This window comes from Pelobates fuscus, chromosome 1 (genome assembly GCF_036172605.1).
Source record: "Pelobates fuscus isolate aPelFus1 chromosome 1, aPelFus1.pri, whole genome shotgun sequence".
Classification (NCBI taxonomy): Eukaryota; Metazoa; Chordata; class Amphibia; order Anura; family Pelobatidae; genus Pelobates; species Pelobates fuscus.
In genome coordinates this window covers 468,694,528-468,715,082 of record NC_086317.1, presented here as the reverse complement: position 1 = coordinate 468,715,082, position 20,555 = coordinate 468,694,528, and the positions used below count along the sequence as shown (strand labels likewise).

The following is a 20,555-nucleotide window of genomic DNA, read 5'->3' as shown; positions in this document are numbered from 1 at the left end:
CTCTTGGCTAGTTCTCCCCCTCTCCATGGAACATTGACCCTTTGTATTCCACAGAAAGTAAGACCACCTGGGTCACCCCCATGGTGTTCCATGAAGTGCCTAGATACAGAATGTTTATCAAATTTCCTCTTTATATTGTATATATGCTCGTTGATTCTCGTCTTTAACATTCTCTTAGTTTGTCCTACGTATTGTAGTCCGCACGGGCAACTTAAAAGGTATATCACTTGTTTGGAATGACACGTAATACACTCTTTAATGCTATACGTTTTCTTGGTAACTGAGGACTCAAAGGCAGAAATTCCTCTATATGGGGGACCTGTGGTTTTGCATACATTGCAGATCCCACACTTGAAAAAACCTTTCTCCGTATTCAAAAAATGAGTTATAGGTTTGGTCTGTCTATAACTATGCACCAGCTGATTTCTAATCGTGGGTGCCCCCCTAAAAATAATTGTTGGTTTCTGAGGTAAAAGTGGGGCTAGAATAGGGTCTTTATGTAAAAAGTGCCAGTGCTTGTTGATTGTTCTCCTTAGAAGGTGTGCGTGACTACTGTAGTTAAAAATAATGGGACACTTAAAATTCTGTAGATTCTCCTTGTCTTTCTTAGATGGGTTTATAAGAGTGGTTCTCTCCAGAGCCTTCACTCTATTAAGTGATAGCTCTAGAAGTTCAGGTTCATAGGCTTTTTCTATAAATAGTTAAACAACAATTTATAGAAAAAGCCTATGAACCTGAACTTCTAGAGCTATCACTTAATAGAGTGAAGGCTCTGGAGAGAACCACTCTTATAAACCCATCTAAGAAAGACAAGGAGAATCTACAGAATTTTAAGTGTCCCATTATTTTTAACTACAGTAGTCACGCACACCTTCTAAGGAGAACAATCAACAAGCACTGGCACTTTTTACATAAAGACCCTATTCTAGCCCCACTTTTACCTCAGAAACCAACAATTATTTTTAGGGGGGCACCCACGATTAGAAATCAGCTGGTGCATAGTTATAGACAGACCAAACCTATAACTCATTTTTTGAATACGGAGAAAGGTTTTTTCAAGTGTGGGATCTGCAATGTATGCAAAACCACAGGTCCCCCATATAGAGGAATTTCTGCCTTTGAGTCCTCAGTTACCAAGAAAACGTATAGCATTAAAGAGTGTATTACGTGTCATTCCAAACAAGTGATATACCTTTTAAGTTGCCCGTGCGGACTACAATACGTAGGACAAACTAAGAGAATGTTAAAGACGAGAATCAACGAGCATATATACAATATAAAGAGGACATTTGATAAACATTCTGTATCTAGGCACTTCATGGAACACCATGGGGGTGACCCAGGTGGTCTTACTTTCTGTGGAATACAAAGGGTCAATGTTCCATGGAGAGGGGGAGAACTAGCCAAGAGATTGATATATCAGGAAATGCTGTGGATTTTTAACTTGAAATCTCTGGCCCCTCGGGGCTTAAATGTGGACCTAGAACTTGTAAATATTTTGTAACTAACCTATATATAAGGCACATAGACTTGGAATCTTTTAACTTAAGGCGAGTCATTTTTGAATAATTGTCCATAAAGGGAATTCTATTTCATTCTGAGAAATTATTTCAAATTATTTCTGGTTTCCATTTTCTCATTTTAAAGACCCTTTCAATTTTTTTGGATAGAATTAGTAACGATTTATCACTATACGGAAAGTTGTGTTTTCCTTCATTTGCATATAGGTAATTTTATTACAATGGATATACTTTCTCCTGATCATTATTGTTCTTTAGGGTACAGAGATTTTGTTTTACTATTTGTACACCTCCGAAATAGCGATATAGGCATTAGATGTCACTACTCCATTTTTAGATTCAATACACCTTCATTAACAGTATTTTCGAAATTGATACTCTATTAGGTGTTTGCTTTTCCTCCTTTGATTTTATTTATGTATGCGCCTCTCTTTTTTTCCATTAATGGATATATAAAAAGGAAGCCCAGTAATTACTATAAGTGCAGTAATGTCTAGAAGACTTAAATTCTCTACCTCATGTTTTATTTTATAATATATTTTATTGCTCTTGACATTATCACAATCTTTTGCACTATAATGTTTCCTCCGTAATGATTTTAGATGTGATTTAATATTTTCAATCAATATGAAGTACGTGTATGTTATTCACATTTCTAAATTGTTAAATAATGACAGGATACTGTTCATCCTCCACCTTGAATATGTTTTAGACTATTAATTGATCAGCAGTTTTTGACTAGCTGATCAAGAGAAAATGTATTTAAAGATGCTGTTCTTATCCGATACACTATCTTGACAAAGCCCGGTGTAGAGGGCGAAACGCGTTGATGTGATATCGGGTGCAGAGGTCTGATGTTCATAGCCGGCTTACAATCGTCCACACACTGACGCTCCCATGCTGCAGGAGAGAACCCACCGTATCAGCGCTGAGATCGGGCGGGAATTTTGAAATCACTGAGTAGCAGCGGACGGTAAACGGCTACACAGCCTCTGATTTTACAAATGTGTATTTCGTGATATATTGGAAACAATTATCACAACTTGCTCAAGTAAGGGTTCCTATTTGGGGGGAAGGGTATCTTGTGATTTAATAAAACGGTTTTACACTATGAAAGTTTTCTTTTGTATCTTTTAAAGGTAAAAGCTACAGTGTATCTCCCATCTCAACACAGGATTAACCCCTTCAAGACTCCCTTATAAGACTATATGGACTCTTAAACAAGTTTTTATATATTTTTAGTGCATAAATCTAGACCACTGTGGGATTTAAGTGTTTCTATATATTTACTACTAAACTCACAGAGTTTTGGTTGACGATTTTTTTCTGCACATTGTTATAGGTTGCCTCATTGTATAGGCTACCATATATAGCGCTGACATTTTTGAATTTTAAAGAAATGATGTAGTCAGGGAATGTTAAATACAGGGACTGGCAAGGCACTTATATAGTACAGAGAGTCATTCCAGTACCCTCTGCTGGGATCGGAGCTGGAAACTAACGATTTCTGATGGGATGTGAGCTTGAAACTAAGGGTTTCACCCATTTTAATTATCACATGCTACTGTGCATGAGAGCAGGACTCTCTGCATTCAGCACCAGTATGAAGCTATGTGTATGTTATGTTGAACTTTATATAATTGCTGTTAATAGTTCTATTCTGCAACTCTGGAGAATCTCCTTGCTCTTTGTAAAAATAAATCATTTTGATCAATAAAAAAGCAGTAGCAGAGGTCAAGGTCAAATGCAAAGGACAAAGAACATTTAGCTCTTGAGGGCTAAATCTGACCAATGGCCAACCAGCTGAATAACTCTTGTATTGATTGTAAAAGGCATACAGAGTCATTATTGATTGATAAGTACATATATGGCCTTTGGGGTTTCATATCTGCTCACATGCAGTACAATTATTTTCATGTTTGAATTAAGTTTTGCATTTGTTTAGTTGATATTATACTATGTAGCTTCTTACTTTAAGACAAATTAGGCTTTTAGCTGTAGAGCAGGCCAGAAATCCTTCACCATTGAACGCAACACGGTTGACAAAGAGCTGCCATTAGGATGCCTACACAGTGCCCTGACTCACACAGACCATGCACGACTTTGCAGTGACATGCCGACCACGTGTTTATTTATATTTATTTTTCTGTGTATTGATTCTCTGTGCACTGACCTTAGCTTGCCCTGAGATTATGAATCTAAGCTGCCTGTCTTGACTTTCAGCCCATCTCTCATACGTTAAAGAGAGATGCTCATCCTAACTTTGACTATGGACCAGAGTCACCTGCCCCGAACATAGTTAATGCATGATCCTCTACCTCCATAGCCTTCAGGTTCTCTAGAGTTGCTCAAACTACAATGACACAGTTTGAGAAATGTCCAGAGACCAGTCTACTAAACCTACACCATGACATGACCATGACATGTTCCTGATATGCTAAGTCCCCTATCTACATGCAAACCACCAGCACATTAGCCATTCCCTTGTCTTCTGATCTTGCAAACCCATAGTTTTTAGAGACCCCGTGCTCAAGAAAATGCCTGCTTGCTTCACTAGGGTTACTTAAAGTTCCATAGTTAGCTTGAAAATGCACAAGGTTTACCAAATTTGTCTTCTCTATTTAGCAGTGTTTATTGATTCTGTTAAAATCACAACAAAAATTACAAAAAAAATCTCAATATTTTCTACGTTGTATACATTGCAAGCTTCTCTACAGGACTTTATATCTAAGACTCATTAAGTAAAAGGACATTTAATATGTAAATGCAGCATGTAGTATACATTCAGGAAGGCAGAACCTTGATACGGTCTCTTGAAGAGACATGCTATGGACTGAATACTGATGAATACTGACGAATGTCTGGATCTTACGCTGCAGATAGAATGATACAAAGCATTCATTCAGAGGTGATCGTGCTGGAGATGTTTTGAGTACTCAGGTCAGAACAGACAAGAGAATGTAAAAGTAGGAGATTGTTCTAAAAATAAATCAGAATTGAACATCAGATGACTATTACAAAATAATATTTGCTCCATTGTTCTCACAAATTCTCTGACATTTAATATTCTGTAACTGAGGGCTGTTGGAATGACCTTTCGACTAAGAATGACGTTCACATTTAATGGGGATCATTGGAAGCAGTACTTTGCATGGTGTTGATTGCCATTTATTATTACGCATCAAAAGTTACAATAATGAAGGTTAAAACCGTATACATTGCCTTGCAGGGATATGTTAGAGGAAGGAGAAAAAACATCAGGAGCAGTAGTGTCGGACCTTGCAAATGCAGATGTTTCTGAAATATATTCTCTTGATACAAGCTAGCTGACCATCATGGGATACGTAGTTCAGAATATTTTTTGGAGCCAAGGTTAGCTATTATGTATATGTTTGTTTATCTGTTAATTTACTGCAACTGCAACTACAAACTAAAATCATACACATTTATTCAAAATTATGGGACAGACATACGCTTCTTTGATAACTCTCGTTGCTTAGGAAGAGACACTGTCAATGAATAATATTGCATAAATGTTTACTCTAATTAACCCACATTTTCGATTTACTTTTGTGTTAATTAATTCTGTTATATTAAATAAGACAATCAACAAATGAGCCAACAATGATAAAATGAAGCAAAACATTGTAAATTAAATACAATAGAAAAAATATGCCCTTTATGCTATTGAAGAATTTCATATACTGGGGCATACCTTATATTTTAGCCCATACTTAAAAAGGTACTAATTTAGTTAAGGTTCGTTCTGTAGCGGAATGGCATTTTATATAATTCATAGTATATTTTGTTTAGGGTGACTGGGAAAGTTATAGACAACAGGTTGATAAAGCAGTTGGTTAATTTTGATGGAACAGGTACGTTCTGTGAACATGTTCATCTTAAACATGTTACTACGTCCACAGCTGTTTTGATCGTGCTGGCATACAATTAGGAAAACGGGAGCTTTGATGAATTATTTAGAAGGAATTAATAACTGTCTCAGTCTCTGTAAGAGTAACTTGTCAAAAATGGTACAACAATATTGTAAGTCCTATCATCAAGGATGGAGGTGACATGGGAATACAGGTAGTCAGTCTTGCAAAAATTTGTGTTACAGATCCCTTTATTGAAAGTCTTTTTTTAATTTATTCTGAAAAGCAAAAGTATCTGTGCATGGGCGTCCGCATGAACTTTTCCAGGGGGGGGGGGAGGGGGCATAATTGTAATGACATCCATGCTTGGTCCCTTTTTGACAGTGTCATGAAGGGGAGGAGCATAGTCATTATCACATAAAGCCAGGGTGAATAGCATTTTCACAACTATGGTGTCAAGAATACATGTTTGCAAATTAAAGAAACATTCTGGGCACCATAACCACTTCATCTAAATGAAAATGCTATGATGCCAGGAAGCCCCTGAAGCCCCCACTCTCAAATGGTTTATCCTCAAAGGCTTCCTCCAGCTCCAGATTTCTAGGTCGCTCAGTGGTATTCGGCTTCTGAAACAGAGTGTCAGGAAGTGCAGATTGAGGTCAGGCATGGGTGCTACAGATTGGCTAGAGTGGTCAGTTGATCGCTATTTCCCGGTTGATAAAAATGTTTTACTTTTTTATAAATGAGGAGCTACTGATTGGTTTAGAGTGGCAGCTGACCACTCTAGCCAATCAGCGACACCCCTCCCCAGCGGCCCTCTGTGCTTCCTGACACTCAGTAAATAAAAGTGATCACATTAACACTGATATTTTTTTACCTGGGGAGATGAGAAGGTCCAAAGTTTCCCTGCCAGGCCCAGGTACCAAAGCCTTATGATGTGGTGTCCAGAATAAAGCGTAGGGTTCACTTCACTTGTCCTTCCTGCTCCAATCTCCTTTTCTTCTCCTTCATTTGACAAAGTCTTCTTTGTCTTCTGACACTGTCTTCTCTCCTCCTTGGCTCCTTCTGCTCTTTTACCTTTCTGCTACTTTCTGCTTATTGTTCCCCCTTCTGCTCCTGTCTCTCTCTGATCTTTCTGCTCCTTGCAGACCCTTTCTGCTCCTTCTCCTACTTTACCTTTGTGCTCCTTGCTGTCCCTTTCTGCTCCTTGCTACCCTTTTCTGCTCCTTTTCCTACTTTACCTTTGTGCTCCTTCTGATTCTTTCTGGTCCTTTACCTTTGAGCTCCTTCTGTCCCTTTCTGCTCTTTGCAGACCCTTCCTTCTCATTGCAGACCCTTCCTACTCCTTGCTGTCCCTTGCAGACCCTTCCTGCTCATTTCTGTTCCTTCACCTACTTCACCTTTGTGCTCCTTCTGTCCCTTCCTGCTCCTTGCTGCTATTTTCAGCTCCTTGCTGACCCTTTCTGCTCTTTCTACTTTACCTTTATGCTGCTTTACCTTCCAGCTCCTTGCAGACCCTTCCTTCTCCTTGCTGACCCTTCATGCTCCTTGCAGACCCTTCCTGCTCCTTGCTGCCCCTTCTTGCTCATTTGTGTTCCTTTGTGCTCCTTCTCCTCCTTTGCCTGTTGTGGTCCTTGCTGTCCCTTCCAGATCCTTGCTGCCCCCTTCTCCTCATTTCTATTCATTCTCCTTTCTGCTCCTTGTCTTACTTTACCTCCTCCATCCCTCACTTACCTGATCTATAGGCTGTCCCCCCCCCATCCCTCACTTACCTGATCTATGGGCTGTCCCCCCCCCTATCCCTCACTTATCTGATCTATAGGCTGTCTCCCCCCATCCCTCACTTACCTGATCTATAGGCTGTCTCCCCCCTATCCCTCACTTGCCTGATCTATAGGCTGTCTCCCCCCTATCCCTCACTTGCCTGATCTATAGGCTATCTCTGCCCCCCATGCCTTACGTAGGCTCTCTCTGCCCCCCCCATATGCCTCAATTCCCTGATCTCTAGGCTATCTCTGCCCCCCCATATGCCTCACTTCCCTGATCTCTAGGCTATCTCTGCCCCCCCCCCATATGCCTCACTTCCATGACCTCTAGGCTATCTCTGCCCCCCCCCCATTTGCCTCACTTCCATGATCTCTAGGCTATCTCTGCCCCCCCCCATCCCCCACTTCCCTGATCTCTAGGCTATCTCTGCCCCCCCATATGCCTCTGTTCCCTGATTTCTAGGCCATCTCTGCCCCCCATATGCCTCACTTCACTGATTTCTAGGCCATCTCTGCCCCCCCCATATGCCTTACTTCACTGATTTCTAGACCATCTCTGCCCCCCCATATGCCTCACTTCACTGATTTCTAGGCCATCTCTGCCCCCCCCCATATGCCTCACTTCACTGATCTGTAGGCTGTCTCCCCCCCCCCCCATATGCCTCACTTCCCTGATCTATAGGCTATCTCCCCCCATCCCTCACTTACCTAATCTGTAGGCTGTCTCTGGCTGCATGTGTTGCTCCCCTGAGGATTCAGTCAGAGAGAAGCAGGGATAGATGCACCTTCCTGTCCCTGTCTCTCTCCATACACAGCGCCACCTACTGGCCGGCGCCGGTATTGCACTGTATTTTCAATTTCACACGAAAATCAGCAGAACAAGCTGAAAAATGCAGGGGGCGGGGGGCAAGTGCCCCCCCCCCTTTCCCCTCCTGTGGACGCCCATGTATCTGTGTGAGTCTAAGCTGGGACCACATAAATATCAGCAATGGAACTGACCAGGGTTTTCCTTTTTCACCCTTACTATTTGCTGTAATTATCGAACCTTCAACAGATTACAAAGAAGAAAACCCCATCCCTCACTTACCTGATCTATAGGCTGTCTCCCCCTATCCCTCACTTGCCTGATCTATAGGCTGTCTCCCCCCTATCCCTCACTTGCCTGATCTATAGGCTGTCTCCCCCCATCCCTCACTTACCTGATCTATAGGCTGTCTCCCCCCATCCCTCACTTACCTGATCTATAGGCTGTCTCCCCCCTATCCCTCACTTGCCTGATCTATAGGCTGTCTCCCCCCTATCCCTCACTTGCCTGATCTATAGGCTATCTCCGCCCCCCATGCCTTACGTAGGCTCTCTCTGCCCCCCATATGCCTCACTTCCCTGGTCTCTAGGCTATCTCTGCCCCCCCCCATATGCCTCACTTCCATGATCTCTAGGCTATCTCTGCCCCCCCCCCCATTTGCCTCACTTCCATGATCTCTAGGCTATCTCTGCCCCCCCCCATCCCCCACTTCCATGATCTCTAGGCTATCTCTGCCCCCCCATATGCCTCTCTTCCCTGATTTCTAGGCCATCTGTGCCCCCCATATGCCTCACTTCACTGATTTCTAGGCCATCTCTGCCCCCCCATATGCCTCACTTCACTGATTTCTAGACCATCTCTGCCCCCCCATATGCCTCACTTCACTGATTTCTAGGCCATCTCTGCCCCCCCATATGCCTCACTTCACTGATCTGTAGGCTGTCTCTCCCCCCCCCCCATATGCCTCACTTCCCTGATCTATAGGCTATCTCCCCCCATCCCTCACTTACCTAATCTGTAGGCTGTCTCTGGCTGCATGTGTTGCTCCCCTGAGGATTCAGTCAGAGAGAAGCAGGGATAGATGCACCTTCCTGTCCCTGTCTCTCTCCATACACAGCGCCACCTACTGGCCGGCGCCGGTATTGCACTGTATTTTCAATTTCACACGAAAATCAGCAGAACAAGCTGAAAAATGCAGGGGGCGGGGGGCAAGTGCCCCCCCCCTTTCCCCTCCTGTGGACGCCCATGTATCTGTGTGAGTCTAAGCTGGGACCACATAAATATCAGCAATGGAACTGACCAGGGTTTTCCTTTTTCACCCTTACTATTTGCTGTAATTATCGAACCTTCGACAGATTACAAAGAAGAAAACTCAGTGTTAGTGGGATCATATGGAGATACCAACTGTAAAACCAGCTTGTTCATCAATGATCTCTTGCTGTCTACATCTTGCCCCTATCATTCTGCCAGATTGATATCGCTCTCTCGATAATTTCTCCAGGATTTTAGGTTTAACAGTAAGAAATGTGAAGACTTTAACATATCACTTTCACCAATGGTTGTGTTGTGTCTATCAACATGTTTTCATGTCAAACACTTGTCAGCTTTCTATTTATGAAAGCAATGTTGTGTTGTTACCTGGAGTGTCTCAGAGACACTGAAGGGGGGAGGGGTTAATATTGTTATGTTATTTTATAGCTGTGCTATAGATAAGCTACAAGTACAAGAAAAGGTAACAAACACATACAGACATGTGGGATAACATGACAAATAGATCTTAGGTCAAAGTAGCTTACATTCTAACAAATGTGGGGTAAAGTTAGCAGACATGTAAAATCGTACAAGGGGAGCTATGTTGGGGTAATGAAATAACATATTTGGTAGGTGAAGACTATGATGGTAAAATAAGGTTAGACAGTTGGGGACAAGTTGTGTGAGGTGAGATGTGATTGATTGCTGTAGGGAGAGACAAGTTACTCGGTGAGTCTATATGCTAAGCCTAATTCTGTTAGGTTAACTTTGCAGCTAACGCAATTAATCTCCTCACCAACTCGCATAAACATTAAAAGCCTTAACCATACCCTGCTAGATTGGATTCTCTCCACTTCTCCTGATAGAATCCAGGAGGCCTGTGTTCTCCCAAACACTTTCAGTGATCACTGTTTAGTGTACTGTGTGCGCAAAATAAAGGCTATTAAATCCTCTCCCAAGGTTAAAATAACTAGGTCCTTCAAAAAATTGAATCTTGAATCCTTTCTAAAGGACATCAAGAACCTCCCATGGCACAGATTAAACGTTATCCCAGATCTAGACTGTGCTGTTGAATTCTTTCAGTCTGAACTCCTACAAATTTGGAATCTGCATGCCCCGCTGAGTAAGGTGAGGGTAAAAGGAGCACATATGAACTGGATCACAGCTGACCTCATCCAAATGTACCAGTTTCGGGATTCTTTGTGGTCAAAGTTTAAGCTTACTATGAATGATCACTGTGTGTGTAGACAATGGCAAAATATATGCACAAAGCAAACAAAATTGGCCAAGGCCCAATATTTCTATGAAAATCTGAACAATAACATATCAAACGCTAGAAACTTTTGGAAAGTCATAAATAAACTACAAACTCCCCCAATCCACTCCCAACCCTCCACTGTCAAAGTGGATAACCAAACCCTGCAACTTCCCTTTGATGTAGCAAATGACCTTAACAATTATTTTGTCTCTTCTGCCCTGATTGCCAAGCTAATAAATGGCACGGATCCTGAAACTACAAATGTGGATCGGGTCTCACTAAATTTGCAAAGTCCCAATATAGACAAGTTCATTTTTAGACCTGTACCTGTTAGTGTCATTGAAAAACATCTTAATAATCTAAAAATGAAAAACCAGTCCGGACCTGACCAAATCCCAGCAATACTGTTGAAGCTCAGTGTGCCGGCAATTGCTAAACCCGTCGCAACTCTAATTAACGAATCCTTGGTGTCTGGATACATACCCAAACTTAAAACCATGGTGACACTACTTTGGTTTCTAACTATCGCCCGATATCATTGCTCCCGGTATTGTAAAAAATCTTAGAAAAATGTGTCCATACGCAACTATGTGAGTATTACCAACAATCAAACTATCTGACCCCTGATGAATCGGGCTTTCGCCAGAATCACTCCACTACAACTGCCCTCTTAAAAGTTTGCAATGACATCCAAACTGGCATGGAACAAGGAGACCTAACTGGAGCTATTTTCCTTGATTTTGCTTAGGCCTTTGACACAGTAGACCACGACATTCTACTGCACAAACTCAAAAACTCAGGTATTGGTGATCATTCGCTAAACTGGTTTCGATCATATGTATCGGATCGCTCGCAATATGTGTCCATTTCTGACAGCGAATCCCTCCCTCTCCCAGTCACGTGTGGTGTTCCCCAAGGTTCCATTCTTGGCCCCCTACTATTTACATTATTTATAAATGATCTGCCTAATGTCTGCAAATCCTCAAATGTACACATGTACGCAGATGACACGGTAATCTATGCGAGCAATTCCGATCTACCGCAGCTTAAGGCTGTGCTCCAAGACCAGTTTACAGAGGTAGAAAAGTGGATCGCAAAAAACAAACTGTTCCTGAACACTGACAAAACTGTCACAATGATCTTTGGAACAGTACCTAAATTACACAAATTACACAATTCCCACCTATCCATCAAAACAATTTCAAATGGCACACTGACCGCAGTCCACTCTTTCAAATACTTGGGTATGATGTTAGACCCCAATCTATCTTTTGGCCTGCACATAGAAAAGCTTGCATCTAAACTTTATCCAAAACTAGGTGCCCTGTACAGAAACAAATCCTGCCTAAGCCCTACAGTAAAGGAAAAGGTGGTACAGCAAATGCTGATGCCAATCATTGATTATGGGGATGTAGTATATGCATCTGCATCACAATCCCACATTCATAAACTCAACACATTGTATAACTTGTTGTGCAGATTTGTGCTACAATGTAATTACAGGACCCACCATTGTGACATGCTAAAATAACTAAACTGGCTGTCGCTGGAATCCAGACGCACCCTTCATCTTTCCAGCCTTGTGTTTAAGAGCTTTTATGGGAAACTCCCACCCTACCTGAACACAATGCTTTCCCCGGCTGTTCCCACTTCCTATAACCTCCGATCCAGTACCAACACTTCACTTAGTCTACCTCAATACAAAAAGAAAGCAGCCCGATCCTCCTTCTCCTACAGAGCACCGCAATTGTGGAACAACCTCCCGCACAATTTAAAATCTTCCCTAAGCTTAAAGTCCTTTAAGAGATCCCTCTCTACATACCTCAAAACAGAATGCACCTGTCATGGTTGATTATATATTTCCTACCTGTTCTATGTTCAATTTTGTATATATTGTACATTGTAATTGTAATATTGTTTTTGTATTTTATTGTACACTAACTGTAACAATGCATTTGTGGACCCAGGACATACTTGAAAACAAGAGAAATCTCAATGTATCTTTCCTGGTAAAATATTTTATAAATAAATAATAAAAATAAATAATGGCACAATCATAAAACAAAACATGGCAACAAACACAAATATGAAATGACCCCTGTTCAAAAGTCTGCATGCCCTTAGTTCTTAATACTGTGTATTGTCCCCTTTAGCATCAATGACGGCATGCAGTCTTTTGTAATAGTTGTCTACGAGGCCCCTGAACTCATGCTGAGTTGGTTACTAAACTCAGAATTTTAGTGAATCAAATGGATTTAAAAAAAAACTTTAACAAAAATAAACAACTTGAGACTACAGCAGAGTTGAAGAATTTGTTTTGAAATCAGCTCTTTTAACCTAGATTTTATATTTTTGGATAAGCTTGGATAATGATTAAAAGCAGTGTTTGAATATACATTTTTGTATGTAGTTTTGTGTGAACGTTGGCTTTTGAATGCAGGAGTGCATTTGTGTATAGTGTACACTGCCACACACAGATAAACACACACTGACACACATACACAGACACCAACATACATGCAAATACACAAACACACACTGACACACAGATACACAGATGGCAGTCCACCTCCTGTCCACTATACACACTGCACTCACTATAGACACACTCTGCATCCACTTTACACACAAACACTACACGCATTGTATCCACTGTTCATGCATTGCATTCACTATACACACACACTGCATAAACTATACACTCACTGCTAGATAGATTGGATCAGACCCCCACAAAAAATGAGGTCACGATACCAATAAAAATACCCAGGGTAATTCTATTGGTCTTGTGACTACATTTTTTGGGGGGTTCTTGTCCAATCCTTCTATCTTTATGTTGGGTTATGCCCTAAATTACCCAACAACCAGTACGGACTTTGTGATAGTTTACTTGTGACTCTATCACGTAGGTCTGTCTTTTTGCTATATACTCACTGCATCCACTTTACTCCATGTTGGCAGACTCAGGAGTGAGCCATGAGGGAGGACTTGGATCCAAGCCCAGCCCTTGAGCTTTGTAAGAGATCCCCAAATTTCTGATGGCAGCCATGATGGGAGATGTAGTTCACAACATCTGGAGTGCCAAAGGTTGCCTACCCGTGTTCTAGGCACTATAACCATTTCATATAATTGGTTAGAGTATCTGGAGTCCCCTGGCACTGTCCCCCATTTTCAAACAGTGTTATACTAAAAAAGGGTCCCTTGCCACACACAACCTGGTCACCACTGAAAGTTTGGCTAAGACAGAACTTCATACCATTCATACGTGTAATGGACAGCTGTGATAGGCTGAAAGCGGCAAACTAAAATTCACAGCCAATCAATGCTGCCAATTGCAGCAGAGGCTAATGTTTCTTTATTAACACTATAAATACCAATCCAATGTGACGAAGCAGTTACATTGTCTACTGTGTCCCTTTAACACGAAACAACATTCTGGATCAAAGACATTACGGATGTGTGTGAGGGATATGTTTTTAATATTTCATAAACATCATACCAAACCATGCTCACATTTATTTAGATAGAAATTACTATTTACATTTGACCGAGAGTGAGTTTTATGAAACACTACATATTTTATTACCAAGGTCAAGGGCCTAGACATTTCTTTTTATCATATTCCAGGAGGGTATCTCTCTTCTCATACTAAAAGCCAATGACAATATGAAATATAAATGGGGAAATATTAAGGGGATAAGTCACCTAACCGTGAGTTTCTTTGTGCTGAGAATTACCGGTAGTCACAAAAAAAAAAAAAAAAATGATCAGGCTGAAAGTCAAACAATTTTGTAGATTTTTTTTGTAAAATTGTCATTTATGACCTCAGTATTGCAAATCAATTGTCAGAAATTTTACTTAACTTTGGTAAATCGTTTGTTTGTTCTTTTTTTACATATGTTATTATTATTTTTTTGTTCTTGTTAAGTATACCGCATTCAGCATAAATTATTTGCGTCTGTAGCCATGAATGATACTGTTTCTCCTAGAATAGCCAGAGGTACTGATAAACCACACACACAGATGTCACGGAGTATATTTGCTTAATATGCATTTTTACCATGTGCTCTGTGAAAACTGCATAACAGGCATTGAGTAATTCTTAACTACTGGAGGGCACTCCACCATGAAGGGATATAGAAGGATATACATACAAATAAATAACACAAAAAAATATAGTAGTCTTGCACTCGAGGACCTCATCAATAATAAATGTCTTGTGCAACGTTAAGTAGATCGTACACAGCCAAAATAAAAAAAGGCATTCTAAGGACTTCTTAATGGAGATCTTGAACAAAGTTTTCTGAGTCAAAGTGAAATGTTGATTTAAACACAAATTTTATTTTATTTATATTTTGTGACAGAGTGTTGGGGATGGTGGTCAGGGGTGTATATCTGGCACCCAGACTTTTGCACAGCCACTATCCTGACATGGGGTTAAGCACATGCAGCCCCAGGGAAAGTTACATTTAAATGTAGTTTTTTTTTCTCTGTTGTTATTTGGGTCCACGGGGTGGTGTATTCGGAAGAGCAGGGTGGGCCGATTCTCCACCCACTGTCAGAGTGGCTGTGCATAAGTCCAGCCCAGGTTTTCTGAGGAGTTCTGGCTCAGGGGCTAATGACCTCGTTAGGCAGTGAGCCAGAACTCCTCAGAAAACCTGGGCTGGACTCATGCACAGCCACTCTGACAGTGGGTGGAGAATTGGCCCACCCTGCTCTTCCGAATACACCACCCCATAGACCCAAATAGCAACAGAGGAAAAAAAAAAAACCTACATTTAAACGTAACTTTCCCTGGGGTTGCATGTGCTTAACCCCATGTCAGGATAGTGGCTGTGCAAAAGTCTGGGTGTCAGATATACACCCCTGACCACCATCCCCAACACTCTGTCACAAAATATATATATATATATATATATATATATTTTTATTATTATGCACAGAGTTATGTTTTTATGTCCATATATAGTATAAACCTTCCCATTTACGTTGCTGTAATAAAGTGGTAAAGTTAGATTTATTTTTGTGTTTGTTATAGTAAAATACAAATAAAAAATAAAAAAACATAAAAAAGCCTTGTTTAACAGACTTGACAATGAAAAAAAAAGCAAAAAGTTGTAAACATATTTATATTATTTTAGAAGACTGACTACCCAAATTAAATTCTCTCAAACAATGTGCATAATATTTATCCAAATATGGAATTCATACTAGGCCATATTTACAGATGAGGCACCTAGAGGCACAGCATTTTCACATAGCTAACTAACTCCTTTAATAAAAAAAAATGTGGAACATTATGGTTAAGCAGGAGTTGGGGTTAAAGAGATGTTTAAAGTTAAGGGTTTGAAAGTAATTAATTGTAAGATTAGTGGGATGTTTAGAGTTAGATACTTAGATAGACGTTAAAGTGGCTCTGTCACTGTCTGGGGTTTTTGCATAATTTGCAAAGACCCCGACTGTGACATCGCCAGTCTGAGTGTCCAGTGACTAGAAGGTGCACGGGAAGGTGAGTTATACTTTTGAGAACTTGTCCCTTGCTGGCGTTGCCATTCTCTTCCTTATGGTCCTCTACAGCTTCTGGAGCTTGGGTTGTTGTCAGCGTTCGCGCATATGCACATGTGTGAGAGTACAACACTGAGGTCTAGATCACGAATCCATTGACAGATCCTTCTCCACTCAGATGATATTAGTAACAACTGGGGGCTTGAGAAGCTTGTGAAGTTTGTCAGACGGAGGAAAAATACTGATACAAAGTAGGCCTGAATTTTTATATATATTTTGTCTGGGTTGGAATTTCCTTGAATTTCCAACAAAGTCATTGTGATTATGTCATAAAATATATTAACTTTAGGAAATAATAATTTTGGAGGGGGTGTGGGGACAGAGGCCAGGACGGTATATAAATGAGTATGGGTCACTTATACGGTAGGGTGTAAATAAGTACTGGGTTGAGGTGGCATCTGCAACATGATGTGAATGAATGGAGGGGTGAGGTGTGAGGTGAAAATTGGTTGGAGAAAATGTGGGGAGACAAGTTTGGTCAGTGCAAGCCTGCAATATTAACACTGTAGGCTCCGTTCCCAGTGACCCAGTGATAGGAAGCAGGAGGAAGGGAGTTGCAAAAGGCCCACCCACAAAATATAAAAAGGTGACAAAAATTGCACAAAAGACCATTTAAAAAAAGACTCATTCTAAGTATCAATATAGGAGCTATTACAATACATGATTATGTAGGCAAAGCCAGGACTACGTTCATAGACAGCACATTAATTTGAAATAAAACATCAATGTTACATAGAGAGTGCTGATTAAGGATACGTACAAAAAAGCATATTAACTCTATTTTAATGTATTTGTCCATCAGAAATATTTAAGGGATGATATAATAAAATTAATTGTTTCAAATATTCATGCAAAAATAAAATTTTGTCACATACTGTCTGCTTGACAAAAATACATTGAATAAAAAATTTCAAATATCCTGTTTATGAGTATATGCAAGGAACATGGTGGCATATTTGGGAATACACATAATACTCACACAGAGTGTGCACAGTTACCTGGCTTAAACCAGGCAGTGGTAGTATATAGGGTCCTGCAGACTGACCTACACAGATATTTCCTTTCTTTCTCGATCTGCGTGACTGCTGATATACATACTATACTTAGAGTACAATCAGGTAACATTAAACTCCCACTTAGATTAACCCCTTAAGGACCAAACTTCAGGAATAAAAGGGAATCAGGACATGTCACACATGTCATGTGTCCTTAAGGGGTTAAAACAATTTACTTTGTCCTGGGTATTTTGAACACCCTCTCCTGGATTGGTGATTGTGTCCCACTGAACAATATACAGATAGTTTTATAATACACTGTTTTGGTTGTAGAGCCTTGCTCTGCTGACCTTCCCCCCCAAACAAGTTCTTCCTCAGCCCCATCTTGCTGCTGATGTCACTCTCTAGTGGGGTATCAGAAGGTGTGGGCTGACGGGAGAACATTGACGGCAAGAAGGGGGGGGCATGCCACCATTGGCTGTCTGGCGCCAGCATGCACCAAATTCACATTAGTCACCTGGAACTCTGCATTGACTTACATTGAAAAGGAATGAAAATTGCATTAGACTTAATGCAGAGACTAGAATCACCACGTGACTGTACTACACAAGTTCAAAAATAGAAAAGTGTATTAATATTGCATAGGAAAACTACAGGGTGCTACTCTTAACATACACCCAGAACATGGGTATTTATTTTAGAAAAATCTGTAAAACATTATTACAATTAGCTAAAGTAGTAGTTGATCTGTGGAACTGGTGTCTGGAAAACGTGGCAAGGGAGTTAATAAAAAATTGTTTCAATACAAGTGAAATAGTGCGTCTAGCTGTTCATGCTGTCGGCCATAGTGCATCATCTTCATCATCATTATGGAGACATATTTACACTGTGATCTCACAGGGTATGCCTGAAAGGGGCTCTTTTTTTGTGACAAGGCTAAAGCCAGCTGGAGGGGATGCTTCGATTGCAGAGCCTGCTGTCTGTAGCTTTACATCTGTGTGCAGCTGGGTTACTGGTGAGACCCCTTTAAGCTGTCTGTATGTACATATTTACACATAAGCAAAGCTTCCAACTATCACTGAGGCATGATCCAGCTGATTTAATGCAGTTGTAGAACAGGGGGGATCCTCATCCGAAAAAGCCTTTGGATTCCGCTCTGTAAAAAAAAAAAAGCATCTTCACGATGTGTTGCAGTAATGCATTGGCTTCCGACCAATTCACAGGCTGCAGTATTTCGCCTCTGAAGGAAAAAAGAAAAATATTATGCAGCCCACTTGTGCTAGCATGACATGCCTATGTGATTGTACTGAGTAGGCGTCCGCATCCCTTACATACTAATCTTTTTCCACACCTGCTTTTATTTTATTTTTTTCTCCTACCCATTCTCTTTCTTAATGTAAAAGTAATTTGCCCGTGCAAGGGGGACCCTGTGTTAAGAGCATTGCTGCATCACTGATTCATCAGAAAAAGAAGGGTTTTTTTGAACGAGGCAGATAGTGAGATGCTCACGTCTGTGCTGTGGTTGAGGGATCCTGGTATCTGCTGTTGAATAGCAGATGTTGGCACTGCGAGTCCATGTGTTTGGGATTCTCGTTTCTCTCTCTGTGAAGATGGAATTCTTACTACACCAGTGAAGGAATGTCCCCTATTGTTAAAAGCCCTGACTGTATTATCCCAATGATTTGCCACTGCAAAGTTGCATGCACCAACAACACACTGTCATTGATGTTTGGATGCAAGGTAAGACATCATTTAATGTGTCCTAAGATGCATGCTTCCGGCAGAGCGCAGAATATTAACCCATTTCACGACTGCAGAGCCCAAAAATGGTAGCATTTGGATTCACAGCCAAATAGTTGCAGGATGGAGTAGATATCTTAGTGATACCTTTCAGAACATTATTTGCCAATTAAATATTGTTTATAAAAGTTGTATTATTTAATGCTGACGTGATGTGCGTTGTACTGTCGTTGAGCTGTTCATGAAACCACTGGCGTTTCTGTTGCTGCCAGAATGAAAAATGACTGTTGTCACTTGTTCGGTTAAAAGGTCTCCTTGATTTGGTTGAGTAAGGGGGCTTAGAGCAGCACTGGAGTGGATCAGAAGCTAAAAATCACCCTCTCTAATGCTTACTTCAATGCAAAATTAATAATAAAAAAAATAACAAAATTTTGTTTTGGCGTTTAACATAGAAACCTAGAATGTGATGGTAGATTAGAACCGTTCAGCCCATCTAGCCTGCCCAATTTTCTAAATACTCTCATTAGTCCCTGGCCTTATCTTATAGTTAGGATAGCCTTATGCCTATCCCACGCATGCTTAAACTCCTTCACTGTGTTAACCTCTACCACTTCAGCTGGAAGGCTATTCCATGCATCCACTACCCTCTATGTAAAGTAATACTTCCAGATATTATTTTTAAACCTTTGTCCCTCTAATTTAAGACTATGTCCTCTTGTTGTGGTAGTTTTGAATGTTGTGGTAGGTGCAAATGGGCCACACACATACTTGGCACTCAATATATTAACATGCAGAAAAAAACATAAAACTACAACAAACTCGCAGTCTGGAAATATCAATGCTATTGTGTTTTTAGTTTGTTTTTTGTGTTGTTGTTTTTTTTTTTTTAACTGACTTCAAACTGTTCCAAAACTGTAAATTCTTAAGCCAAACCAATAACTTAAATCTACATTCCATTGCCTTGATCTATAAAATATGCTGAAATACAGATTTTACTGATGTTCTTTAAACAACCTTTTTTTTTTTTTTTTTTTTTTATCGACTTACCAAAGATTTGAAAAAGTTAAATATTGTTTTCCAGGTTTAAACCTGAAACTGTTTTATTTGATAGAGACACCTTACTGCGTTCATTTTTATTTCACTGGCTCTACGAATACTGTCTACCGTAATGTAAATTTTGTTTGGGAAAAGCACAGCAAACTTTTGCAGAGCAAGTCGTGAAAACTGGTTATATATAATGTTATGTTGGTTCCAGAAGGAAGCCGCCTGTTTTTTTTTTTTTTGTTTGTTTGTTTCTTTCTTTCTTTTAGGCTTGTAATTAAACAATACAGTCTGTTGATTAGAAAAATGCTGCATATTATTCCAAAAACAATATGTTTGTGACTCTTGAGGCCTATAATTCAGGAATCGGTGTACATTGACTGGAATACTTTGGCTACATAATTATGAGAAGGAAATGCACAACTTATTTAAATATGCAAATATTTATGAAAATCAGAAACATAAATAAAGTCACCATTTGTTTACATTTGTTTTTGAAGTATGAACTTACAACAATGCAGCCTTTTAGATGGGGGTCAGGTGGATCCTGGGATATTGTTAACCCCTTAACTTCCACCTACGGTATAGTAGGATGGATGGACCAATGAGTAAATTCTTCCAGGTGAATATTAATAGTTAATAGTTACACCCATGTCATGGAGGGACAAGCTGGTGGCAAAAGACCCTCCCAATTAAAATATTTACTCATCATCCACTGCATATCTGTTTTTGTATTGGGCAC

General features: G+C 40.2%; 1 protein-coding gene across 5 annotated transcripts in view; it reads left to right on the top strand.

Annotated features, from left to right (window-relative positions):
* The window catches only part of DLG2 (discs large MAGUK scaffold protein 2), a 1,308,393-nt gene that overhangs the window by 479,398 nt on the left and 808,440 nt on the right, over positions 1-20,555 (top strand). For 2 of the 5 annotated variants that reach the window (XM_063431346.1, XM_063431321.1), the window contains exon 1: positions 18,518-18,772. The exons of the other annotated variants lie outside the window; for them this stretch is intronic. In XM_063431346.1, the coding sequence (XP_063287416.1) occupies positions 18,671-18,772 (102 nt within the window). In that variant the 5' untranslated portion in view covers positions 18,518-18,670. Of the gene's footprint in view, positions 1-18,517; positions 18,773-20,555 lie in introns of those variants that run through there. 5 annotated transcript variants of the gene reach the window in all.